We start from the raw sequence: 12,354 nt of genomic DNA, 5'->3' as shown, positions 1-12,354 counted from the left end.
GACCAGGAGACAACATCAATCTCTACTCTGATCGCTCTATAACTTCTGGTTCCCTCATTGTATGGATAATAAACTGCACTCATGTAAATCATCACTCTTTTTTTAATGAAATATAAAAAAAAAATAAAATAAATAAAAAACTACATAGAAAAAGCTTCAGTATTTACAGTATTGTATCAAATATTACTCACACATTTAATATAACTTTTTGATTTAATTTATTGGATTAAAATCAATCAATCAATCAATGAATCAGTTAATAGATCCTTCTTATTTATCAGTATGCCCTTCTGTGCAATAAAGTTAAATGCATAAAACAAACTGCATAATTGAGGAACAGCATGTAGATCTCATCTTTGCAGCCCTGAATCAAAATTACTTTATTTGCTGTGCAGCACTCTGAAAAACTCAGATTTCTTTTCTATAGCATTAACATGAGTAAAATGGGCATCTTTGCTGCAGCAAAATGAAGAGTTGTTGATCAACAGGATGTTACAATGGTTTCTCTCAACTGTTTGCTCGCTCACTTACTCTTTCTCTTTCTCTCTCTTCTTGTGGTCAGCTGTACCTAACACAAATGTTTCCACAGGACCCTCAAACATACACTTGTCTGTCTGTCATATATATTTTGTACAAAATTCATAGCATTAATGCAATTTTGATTTGGGTGGATTCAACAAACAACATACTTTTATGTTGAAAATAATATTTTATTTTAAAAATAAAGAAATAAGTGAATCTACACATGAAGTACAAAATATGTCTAAACATGAAATAACAGTAATATTAATAGCCTTTATTTTACATGTAATGGGTCACCACATGCATGGGGTCAGAAATGTTGATATTAGCAGTCAGTCCCAATACTTACACTTGAGGTATTTTCTCTTGATCACTTGTCTACTTACATGATGTTTTTCCTAGTTTTATGTCAATAAGACTCACAGTTGACATGTTTTCGGTTTCATGTATGGTACAAGCTGTACTTAAATCATCAACCCCTTTTTCTGAGATTCCTGACACTGTATGATAATATGAGTAATATTAGAATGCTAAAATTGTATTTGTATATTTTCAAAACTTGACATTGGTCTATATCTATGCCTTTTGTTTCAGTATAATATATAAATTGATAATTTAATCTTTTTAGGTGGTGTATATATGGAACTAACAGTCATTAATGTGAGAATTTGGCTATTGTAGGTTTGGCAATTGCAAAGATTCAGTTACATATTATGTGTTATGATAGTTATTAAAGAAAACAGTGATCAAGATGTATATTCAGAGGGATAACTGACTGAGCTTATTCATGTAGATATCACATGAAGGCTAGCAAACATTATAAAGTGGTCTTAAGGGGCCACAGGATGTAGGAAGTGGTTTGTTGTTTAATGTGTGAATTCATTCTTGTTGGGTGCACAGGTTACATTTCCAGTAAAGAGAGTCCAGCATCTCTTGAAGTTCTAGTAGTTCTTTAGAAGTGTTGTTCCAAATAAAAATGTGTTCAGTGATATTTGTGACTGTTATTATTATTTTTGCAAAGCATGTTTTTAACATGCAATGTAAGAAACCACACCTTGTGAATACATGTGTGCATTTTAAAGTGTTTTAGCTTTATGTTTGATGTTTGAGCTGCTTGCATAGAGCCCACAAGCGTAATGGTATATATATATATATATATATATATATATATATATATATATATATATATATATATATGTATATATATATATATATGCATTTTAAATTATTTGTTTAATTTAGAGGCAGTATCTATGCATGAATCTACCACCATTGCCACACTTCCTGCATCAGACTGTGTGCTCTGCTTGACGCTGCTGTTAAGTGTGTGTCCGGTTTCTCTCTTCACTCCTGTCCTCACTTTATATATTTGAGAAATTATTGTAAATTACTTTTAATAAATATTACGATTATGCAGATCATCTAACTGTATGTTCTTAATTAATTTTAATTATTTAAAAATTATTATTATTATTTATTTTTTTACATGTTCTGAATTGTATTAAAAGCTTCTTATATATCAGCCCGACTATCAATCAGATGTCCCAAACAAGTGTAAAGCATCATAAGTGTTTGAGTTTATGTGCAGATAATATGAATATACATCTCAAAATACATTTGGATATAATTGGTCAAATTATTGCTGTTCAACCAGTAATGAGCACATGCTCTCGAATGTTTACAATGAAAAAAAATTATAGTTTCTCTAAGTTATGATAGTGTTTATGAATATGAATACAGCTCAAAAGAGTAAAAAATGTATGATCACCCAATGGCTCCATCTAGTGGCTAATAGTCCAAACTAGTCTGGTCTTCCTTACAATTACAGACGATGACGTCAATATCAGTTACCAACAAACCATTTTATCAGGACCGATTCTTGCCTAGAACACAGAAGTCTGGGAATTATTTTATGAAATATAGACTCAAAAAAAAAAAAAAAAAAATCTTATCTTATAATACTGAAACTTACTGGCCTGGTCTTCAATGGCAGGACAGAGACAGCATTTGCTTGAGCAGACTGATATGGTGAACATTGTAAGCAGGTGTTATATTACAAAATGCAACAGTGGCTTTAACAGGATGTAAGAAGTGGTTTTTGTGTGTGAATTCAATGCTATTCACAGAGTCCAATCATCTCTTTTTTCTAAGGTAAAGGTCTAATCACAAAAGTTTCCAGTAGTCTGTGACTGTCCTCCTTGAAAATGTTTACTTTATTTTTGGTCATTTTAACAGGTTCATTTTTTGTCAAGTTCAAATTATTATTATTTTTTAATATTGATACATTTTTCATTTATTCAAATGATGTATTTCTAATTTCATAAATATGTATTTTATTGGATCAATTAAAATCCATGATAATTTTATACATTATCACACACACACTTCATGTTACTAAATTAAACTGACAAAAAAAACAATACGGAGTTCACTGTTAAATTACAGTTTTTCAAAAATCTCTTATTCTGCCTCATAATTTAACATAGCTAATTTCATCTTGATAGACATTTGTCAGTGTCAGTTTTACCACAGAGCATTAGCAGAAGTTATTTGAGCAAGTACTTCTCTCTTTCAAATATGTGTAATTGTGTAATTGTGTTTCATTGTAAGGACCCCCTTGAAAACGAGATGATACGTCTCAAGGGGCTAATCTTAATAAATTAGAATTAATGTGCAATCTAACCTACGCTTAAAACCACACAAAGGTAATGGAAACATGTGCTTGGTGACCGATGATCAACTAAGAGATGGGAAGAGAGAGTCTCATGATGTGTTGCAAATGTGTAGTGTTTGTGAGCACTCTGAATGAAAAACGTGTGTGTTTCTGTTTTGACATGTTTATACTGAACTGAACCTATTACAATAAAACAAAGAATCTCATGAATTGTGCATGTGCAGTTTGATTAAAAAGATTATACACTCATGACAGGCATGAACTGACTAGCTGATTGCGTGTAAAATGTAAAGTATAAAATGTCTCAAATAAGGATGATAATCTGCATGTCTGAAACAAAGATACGGCTGAACATATCAATCAAATAATCTAAAGTACAGTTAAATTTCAGGTCAGGTGATTGATCATAAGGCCAAATCAGAGCAAAAAAGTATATAAGGTGACTGGTGTGTGGTTAAGTCTGTGCTCATGCTTCTTTCATACAGAGAGCAGCTCAGTTTACTGCCAGCCCCTCATGACTCAGGCCATTTTAGAGGAAACTTTCCATTTATCTTTACCAATCAGATGAAAGTTTACATCTGCATTGAGACCCTCACCAGTGTCAGTTATTCACAATCAATCACTGAGATGGAGAGGTCAAGAGTTGCTCTCATCATGCATCATGTGTAAGTAAAAATATACTTTGTCAGTATTTTTTGATAGTTTTTTGAACAATAGTGTCACTACTATGGATATTTTTTTGTATAATTATGTTTTACAAAGTAGTTTTGTTCTTTTACAGTTTTACTGTTCCATCAGACAAGAATCTATGGAGAATAAGTGGAGATGAAAGTCAGACCAGGAGACCAGGAGAAAGCTTACTTTTTGAAAAATGCACAGTATGTTCACTAAACAGCAGTGGTGGACGAAGTACACAAATCAAGTACTTGAGTAAAAGTACAGATACATATGGTAAAATATTACTCCAGTAAAAGTAAAAGTACTCCTTTTTCAATTTTACTCAAGTGAAAGTACAAAAGTACTCAATTTTTTATGTACTTAAGTAAAAAAGTACTGCAAGATAGATGTTTGCAATTTTATATAGGCTACTTAATATAATTTTATATTAGCACATTTTTTTTTATAATCCTACTGCTCAAAATACCTTGGATTTTTTCCAAAATAACCACTATATGGAGTCAAGATATTTTTGTTGTTGATATGGACTACGCTGATTAGAGTAATGTTCACTGTGAAGCTTACACTGTGATGTACCTGAGAGAAAACAGAGATGACCATCTGATTTTCACCAGTAAGAAAAAAGTATTTTAAAGTTAGTTGTTTTACAGAACATCAAAGTTACAGTACAGACCAAAAGTTTGGACACACCTTTTCATTCAAAGAGTTTCCTTTATTTTCATGACTATGAAAATTGTAGAGTCACACTGAAGGCATCAAGGGCTATTTGAGCAAGAAGGAGAGTGATGGGGAGTTGCGCCAGATGACCTGGCCTCCACAGTCACCGGACCTGAACCCAATCCAGATGGTTTAGGGGTGAGCTGGACCGCAGACAGAAGGCGAAAGGGCCAACAAGTGCTAAGCATCTCTCGGGGAACTCCTTCAAGACTGTTGGAAGACCATTTCAGGTGACTACCTCTTAAAGCTCATCAAGAGAATGCCAAGAGTGTGCAAAGCAGTAATCAAAGCAAAAGGTGCTACTTTGAAGAACCTAGAATATGACATATTTTCAGCTTCACACTTTTTTGTTATGTATATAATTCCATATATAATTCCACATGTGTTAATTCATAGTTTTGATGCCTTCAGTGTGAATCTACTATTTTCATAGTCATGAAAATAAAGAAAACTCTTTGAATGAGAAGGTGTGTCCAAACTTTTGGTCTGTACTGTATATATGACATGATAATAAGGCCTAAAGTTAGGAAGAACATTTTAAGGAAAATATAATAAAACAAATTTCATAATGATTTTTTCCTTCTCAAATCTTGTCTGTGGTTTAAAAACACCCCTAGCCAAACGGGGTGCATCTCTTCCCACTGATAATTACTGTAGTTACCATGTTCTGAACATCATCATTTCTTTTCTAACCAGATGTAATCTCTCTCTCTCTCTCTCTCTCTCTCTCTCTCTCTCTCTCTCTCTCTCTCTCTATATATATATATATATATATGTGTGTGTGTGTGTGTGTGTGTGGCTGAATAAAAATATTTGGACATTATAAAAATTACATCAACTTAGCACTAACAAGCTTTTTAGCTAGACAGTTAGCATCAGCTAACAATATTTGCTTATTTTCAGTACGATGAACATTCATGTCTGTCTACTCGTCTAGTTAATCCAAACAATATACATATGTATAACGTTACTGTCGATAAACAATATAAAAACAGACGTAACATAGGACATTTTATTAAAACTGTTAACATTACGGCAGCGCTGAATTTGAACGTGCATGAGTTATTGTATTTAATCTGTGTTATTTTATGTTTTTTTTTTTTTTTTTACCTAAAATTGATGTGTCTGCATCGTCTGCACTCGAGCATTTGAGTGGGCTTAAATAGATCACTCTTTACAACGGATTTAGTTCCCAAACAACTGACAGTTTTGACCTAAATATGATTTTCAGTTACAATAATTTATCCAAAATTTCGACATAACTTACATTTAGCAACATCAGACGCACGCGCGCTCACGATCTACCGGTTCTTACTTAAAAACTCAACGTCACTCTGTTCTTCCTTTAATGTGATTGGCCATGGGAGAAATTCTGCCTAGCAACAAGAGAACAAAAGCACTGATTGGTGGGTTGCAAAATTCATCCTTTTGGTCTCTTTGGTTGCTGAACTACAATTCAAGAGGAAGTTTTTCTTTGTGTACTATGTTCGGTGACTAAAATTATGTAGATATAAAGTTGTTTTGCATGATTTCTACTGGTGAAATATGTTAATTTAAATCCTTGTGGTACGTGATTTTGAGATGATTATTGAAATGACAACTTAAGTATTTGATGAAGTGGCCCAATCGTTTTCCTTTGAGCGAAAGAACATGGCAGCTAAAGTTACTGCTTAACTCGTTAGATCGAAAACCCTAATAAGTTGAATGAACTAAATTGATTGAGTAAACTCATTGCCTCAATTTAATTGAGTAATGGAGTCCCCCAAAACTTACATATTTAAGTTAATTTAACTTGACGGTTTTGTAGACTGTGCACTGAAAACCCTAATAAGTTGACTGAACTAAATTGATTGAGTAAACTCGTTGCCTCAATTTAATTGAGTAATGGAGTCTCCCAAAACTTACATATTTAAGTTTATTTAACTTGACGGTTTTGTAGATTGTACTTAAATCACTCAGTTCACCAAACTTGATGTTTATTTAATGTACTTAAACAATTATGTTCACTTAACTTGGTACTAATTTCAAGTGTACTTATATATTTAAGTTAACTCAACATGTAAATTTAACTGAAAATGATGTTCTTATTTTTGACAGCACACTGAAGTAAAACAAATAACAGCATATTTAAACTTTGACCTTTTGACAAACTGTCACAATATTTATGAAAATACAGTAAACCCTATGCTGCACAGTAAAAAAAAAAAAAAAAAAATATATATATATATATATATATATATATATATATATATATATATATATATATATATATATATATGTCTTTGCAGACATTGAAAAGACATCCACTGAGGAGAGAATGTTTTTATGACGTCTTTTTTAAATGTTTTTTATGTCTTCTGTACATCCGATACAGATGTTCACATATCCTCCTTACAAGGTTCTGTGACTTTATTTCTGTCAGACATCTAGAGAAGCTCTTATTGAGAATTAACAGAGGTTTAAATGTGCATACTTGATTCATTTGAAGTCACCATTGTGGTGGAAAATGTTTGGTTTAGTTGGGATCTTGGTCCAGATACTTCTTATGTTCGCTTGTCTCTTGCTGCTATAACAGTATATTTTAAAATGCTGTTTTTGTGGCGAAGAAAGACAAAGTTTAAAAGAGCTCAGGTGTTATCAGCTCTTTGTTGGTGTTAGCTTGTTTCTTGCTGCTGTAACTTGTGTGTTGTAAAACACTGTTACTGTGGCAAAGAGAGTTGAGATCTAACATACACATATCTTGCTTGTAATGGTGACTAATTATAGTAAAATAAAATGTATTGCTGCAACTATGGATATACTTTTATAGATATAAACTTTGTAGATAAAACAATGTACTTACTTTTAGAAAACCGATCATGTCGTCACAAACAGACATCAAGATTTTGGATATGCATCACATCAATGGTGACAATCAGAACAAAAAAGGCTGGAAAATAAGGAGGAGTTTGTGCTATGGAGCTCTTTTGTTTGTCACCATTATTGTGATGCATATGCTACATCTAGAAGTCTGTGTGTGTGAGTACTTGATTGATTCTTTTACTCAAATTATTTAAAACACATTCATTTCGTCCATCTTTAAAATAAGTATTTTACTCCTGGTGCCTGTTAAAAATATCAAACAAAACTTATTTTATGATCTCAAATACGTATTATGCGATGACTTTCTCATCAGCAAAAAACATCAAATAACACTTGAGCTCATTTAAATTTGTCTTTTTTTCACCACAAAAACAGCGTTTTAAAATACACCAATACAGCAGCAAGAGACAAATTAACACAAGAAGTAACTGGACCAAGATCCCAACTAAACCAAACACTTTCCACCACAATGGTGACTTCAAATGAATCATGTATCAACATTTAAACCTCTGAGGGATTTAGGTAGTCTACAAAACCGTCAAGTTAAATAAAATTAAATATGTAAGTTTTGGGAGACTCCATTACTCAATTAAATTGAGGCAACAAGTTTACTCAATAATTTTAGTTCAGTCAACTTATTAGGGTTTTCAGTGCACAAGCTTATGATTCTGCACACTAGTAAGTGAATGGAACACTTTGTGGTTACAGCCAGAAACAAAAATAGGTTTCTAACAACAATAAACATCTTCAAGTAAATTCATTCTTATACAAACAAACAAAACACAAGTACATTAATTCTGGGAGGTTTAGAGACCAAAGAAAACAATAGCCATGTAGCTGGAATATACAATACAGGAAACCCATAATGACGATCAGCACTTTAGGTCTTCTCCATCATCACATTAAACATAATAATTATCAAATTTTAATGTATGACTTCTCTGCATCTTTTAAGGTGTTACACAGTTGTATTAAAAAAAAAGTAGCAAAAATTACCATATTGAAACATATACAAACTATTTAACATTCTGTTACATTTAACTGTGCAGTAATTCAAAATGAAGTTGACTAAGAAGTTATTTAACTGATGGTGATAATCTAAAAGAGCTTTTTACGTGTTTAAAAAATAAAAAAACAAAAATAAAATAGAAAATAAATATGTAGGACAAACCAAAATAATATCACCCTCACTTAAAAAAAAAAAAAAAAAAAAAAACCTCCCCTCCCACCACTATGAACCAGACCATCTACGGTGAAGGTCCTCATCCTTATCAGTCACTGAGATGGAGCGTGCAAGAGTTACATTCATCATACTTGTGTGTACGTCCGTATTTGTGTTTTTAAATTTTGTATTTTATGCCATTGTATTGATTTGATTGACTGTTCATTGACCAAACTTTCATGTATTTGAACTTGTATTTTCTTTTTCAGGTGTTTTGTTCTGTGAACAGCAGAGAGTCTTTGGGGCAGAAGTGGACATGAGAGTAAAAGCAGGAGACAGCATCACTCTCTACTGTGACTGTGTCATACCATTAGGATCACTGATTGTTTGGTTGAGAAACTGCTCACATGAGCATCAACCATCTCTGTTAATAGAGACTGAAAACCTGTTCAAGGAGAAGTTTCCACGTTTTAGGTTTGTGCTCAACAGCTCCAGTAACTCATATGATCTACATATTACAAATGTCAGTGTCTCTGATGAGGGAATATACTACTGTGCAAAAAGAGAAAATAAAATAAGTAAAGATGTACACGGCATCATAAATGAAAAATCTGAGTATGAGTATGGAAACTTGACAACTCGTCTATCTGTCTTGGGTGAGAAAACATTTTCACTGTTGTTCATGTTGATTTGTTTTGTGTTAACAAACCCATTTCTTTTATTTTCATAATATTTTTAATATAGTTAGCAAGCACATATATAGTATTTATGCTGACACAATCCTGCAGTCAAACTTCCAAACATCAGAACTGCAGGAAATTGCATCTATTGTGTATAACATTTTCGGTAACAGTACAATACGGGTGCACTAATGTGCATGAATTAATTCTTAACTAATGCACAGATAATCCTGAGAAAACCATTTATTAATGATTACTTCATCAGCAAATAATAGTCTATCTGATTAATAGATCAAGTAATATATTAACTGCAATTAATTAAATGTGTCATTATTTATTAATTTATTAACAACTTCTAGTATGTACTAATAGGTTAAATGTATGTATTAATTACCACACTGGATCAAAGATATATATTTCAGCTTCCAGTTGTCTTCTTTAATTAATCATTAGCAAATGATTTACAAATCTGTCAATACGTTACATTCTTAGTTAATATTATACATTAACTCATGTGTGGTTTAGTAAGTATGAATGTTTGTTAATACAAGGTTTACAGATTTTTAATTTATATTTTTATTATTTTAGCATTAATAAACAACAAGCAAATTTCGTACCATTCAAATATGATCTGAATGTCAATCCTATTTGCTAGGCATTATGCTTGGCAAATGGAAAATATCTGCAATATTAAATATATTGCTAATGGTAATTTTTTTATTTTAATAGGATGTTAAAATAAAATGTATATATTAATTAAATATATAAAATAAAACATGTATCTTAAATGAATAATGTGAGACTGTTTATAAATGGCTTGTGTTTGATTTAGAGCCAGTGTGTCCTGGTTCTGAGCGGTTCAACACCTCGTCCACACCTCCTGCATCAGACTGTGTGCTCTGCTGGACGCTGCTGTTCAGTGTGTGTCCAGTGTGTGTTCTCCTCTTCTCCATCTGTGTGTACTGCATCTGTCAGAGGAAAACTACAGGTGATCTTTCACTCCTGAACTCAATTACATTACAGCTATAATGTTGCCAGATATTATCACAGCTCTAGATTTGCTTTCATACAGTATCACATAAAAACTGTAAAATATCACAGTCACCGTAATGAAAACTTTATGCATTTCCTTTGATCAGTCAATTGAGCTTATGCTGTACAATTTTAAATCTCAATTAATTTGATCTGAACCAAGTTGACTCTTACGTTATTTTAATTTCCTGTAGGTTCTGGCACTGAAACACAGACTGTGAGTGTGAACAGACATGTTGAGGTATTGAATTATATATGCACAGCAAGAAGAATATTTAAATACAATTTACACTTGCTTGATAGTTTAAAACTATAAATTACATCTTTATAATACATAATACATTACATATTAATATAATATAATATAATATAATATAATATAATATAATATAATATAATATAATAGTGTTTTACATACACTATTATTTCTATTCACAAAGAAGTAAATAGATTAAAACAATATTTATATATTTTAACAATTCATGTTTTTCCAGGGTGGTGATGAAGTATGTTATGCTTCATTGGACATGCTCTTATTACTTCAAATGCAATGGTATTAGATGACACTTAAACCTCTGTAAGTATAATCAGGCGTTTGTATTAAAATTCCAGTTGTATTTGAGTTGTATCTGAAATCATTTTAATTTGGCATGCAGTTATAGGCATTGTCAGGTTACAGCGCCACCTTTGGGCAAAAAAAGAAAAGAAAAAAGAACTATGCTAGTATGTTATGTGTATTATTCTTATGCTAAGCTTTGTGACAATAGTCTTATGGCCCTTTAAATAATTTTAAACCAAGCCATGTCCAGAACAGTTAATTATTCTGATGTTGCTGTTTTGATCTCAAGTTTTGTTTTTTTTTGTTTTTGACAAAATTGCTTTGGGAACTTGGGTTTTCATGTTAAAACAAGTTGAAAATGTTTACAGAGTGGTCAAATTAGAAGTATTGCGAAAAAAAAAAAAAAAAATAATAATAATAATATTAATAAAAAAAAATAATAATTGTAATGTAATTACCTCCTTTACCATTTTTCTATATGCAGTTTTACTGACAAGAATATGTAACAGATTTTCTAATTTACTACATTATTTATTTAAGATTTTAGACATTCTTCAGTAAATGATAAATGTGCATTATTTGTCATATCACAAACTGTCCTTACAACTTTAGAATATAGTGATTTTAATTAAGTAGAAATTCAGCACATTGGACAGCTCCAAGAGCTAAACATGTGAGACATGAATTACTGCATCTTCTATCTTACTTTGACATGTAATGGCTACTTTTTGAAATGAGACTCAGTGACTTACCAAATGCAGCTGACAAGTGCTTTCGATAGAGAAGCCTTTTAAAATGAGACCAAGAGTCTGCAGACTTTCTTGAAGAGTTCACCCAAAGATTTGTTGAAAATTGACTCACTTTTTCGTCATCCAAAATGTAGATGAGATTTATACAAATGTAAATGTAGCATGACATCACTTGCTCACCAGTGGATCTCTGCAGTGAATTCGGAGCCGTACAAATGAGGGTTCAAACACCTCAATAAAGCACAAGTAATCCACATGACACCAGTCCATTAATGAACATATTTTAAAGTGAAAAGATGCATGTTTGTTAGAAAAAACAATCCACAATAAAGATATTTTTAACGTATTCCTAAATGTTGCTTCTAAAATACAAGACCTTGGTCCATAATATGGGTACATAACCATAAGAAAAAATTTGTCTCAGCTGAATCAGTAGAAAAATGTGCACAGATCAAGCACTGCGTACAAGTGAAAACAGTCCAAAACAGCTCTAAATAAATATTTGTTGCAGGTATTATAAAGGACAAACTCCTCTACATCTTTGATATGCTGAATGTGAGTAAATGTTCGGCAAATTTTCATTTTTCATTTTTCATTTTTGGGTGAACTGTTAAAATATAAGAAAAGGGACTGTGATTTAATGACAGAAACATCCAGACCAGTTATGTTGGTTATTGCTGAATTAGTGAAAAATGGCAAATATTAAAATGGATAAACTG

At 31.8% G+C, this 12,354-nt stretch overlaps 1 protein-coding gene across 3 annotated transcripts in view; it reads left to right on the top strand.

The window, feature by feature from the left end:
* LOC127970172 (uncharacterized) overlaps positions 1-11,060 on the top strand; it is a 139,979-nt gene extending 128,919 nt beyond the window's left edge. For all 3 annotated transcript variants that reach the window (XM_052572602.1, XM_052572855.1, XM_052573154.1), the window contains exon 4: positions 10,822-11,060. In XM_052572602.1, the coding sequence (XP_052428562.1) occupies positions 10,822-10,887 (66 nt within the window). In that variant the 3' untranslated portion in view covers positions 10,888-11,060. The remainder of the gene's footprint in view (positions 1-10,821) is intronic.
* The last annotated feature ends 1,294 nt before the right edge of the window (positions 11,061-12,354 follow it).

The sequence above is a fragment of the Carassius gibelio genome, chromosome A1 (assembly GCF_023724105.1).
Source record: "Carassius gibelio isolate Cgi1373 ecotype wild population from Czech Republic chromosome A1, carGib1.2-hapl.c, whole genome shotgun sequence".
Lineage (NCBI taxonomy): Eukaryota > Metazoa > Chordata > Actinopteri > Cypriniformes > Cyprinidae > Carassius > Carassius gibelio.
The sequence above is the reverse complement of the archived record's forward strand: the minus strand, read 5'-3'. Positions and strand labels throughout refer to the sequence as shown.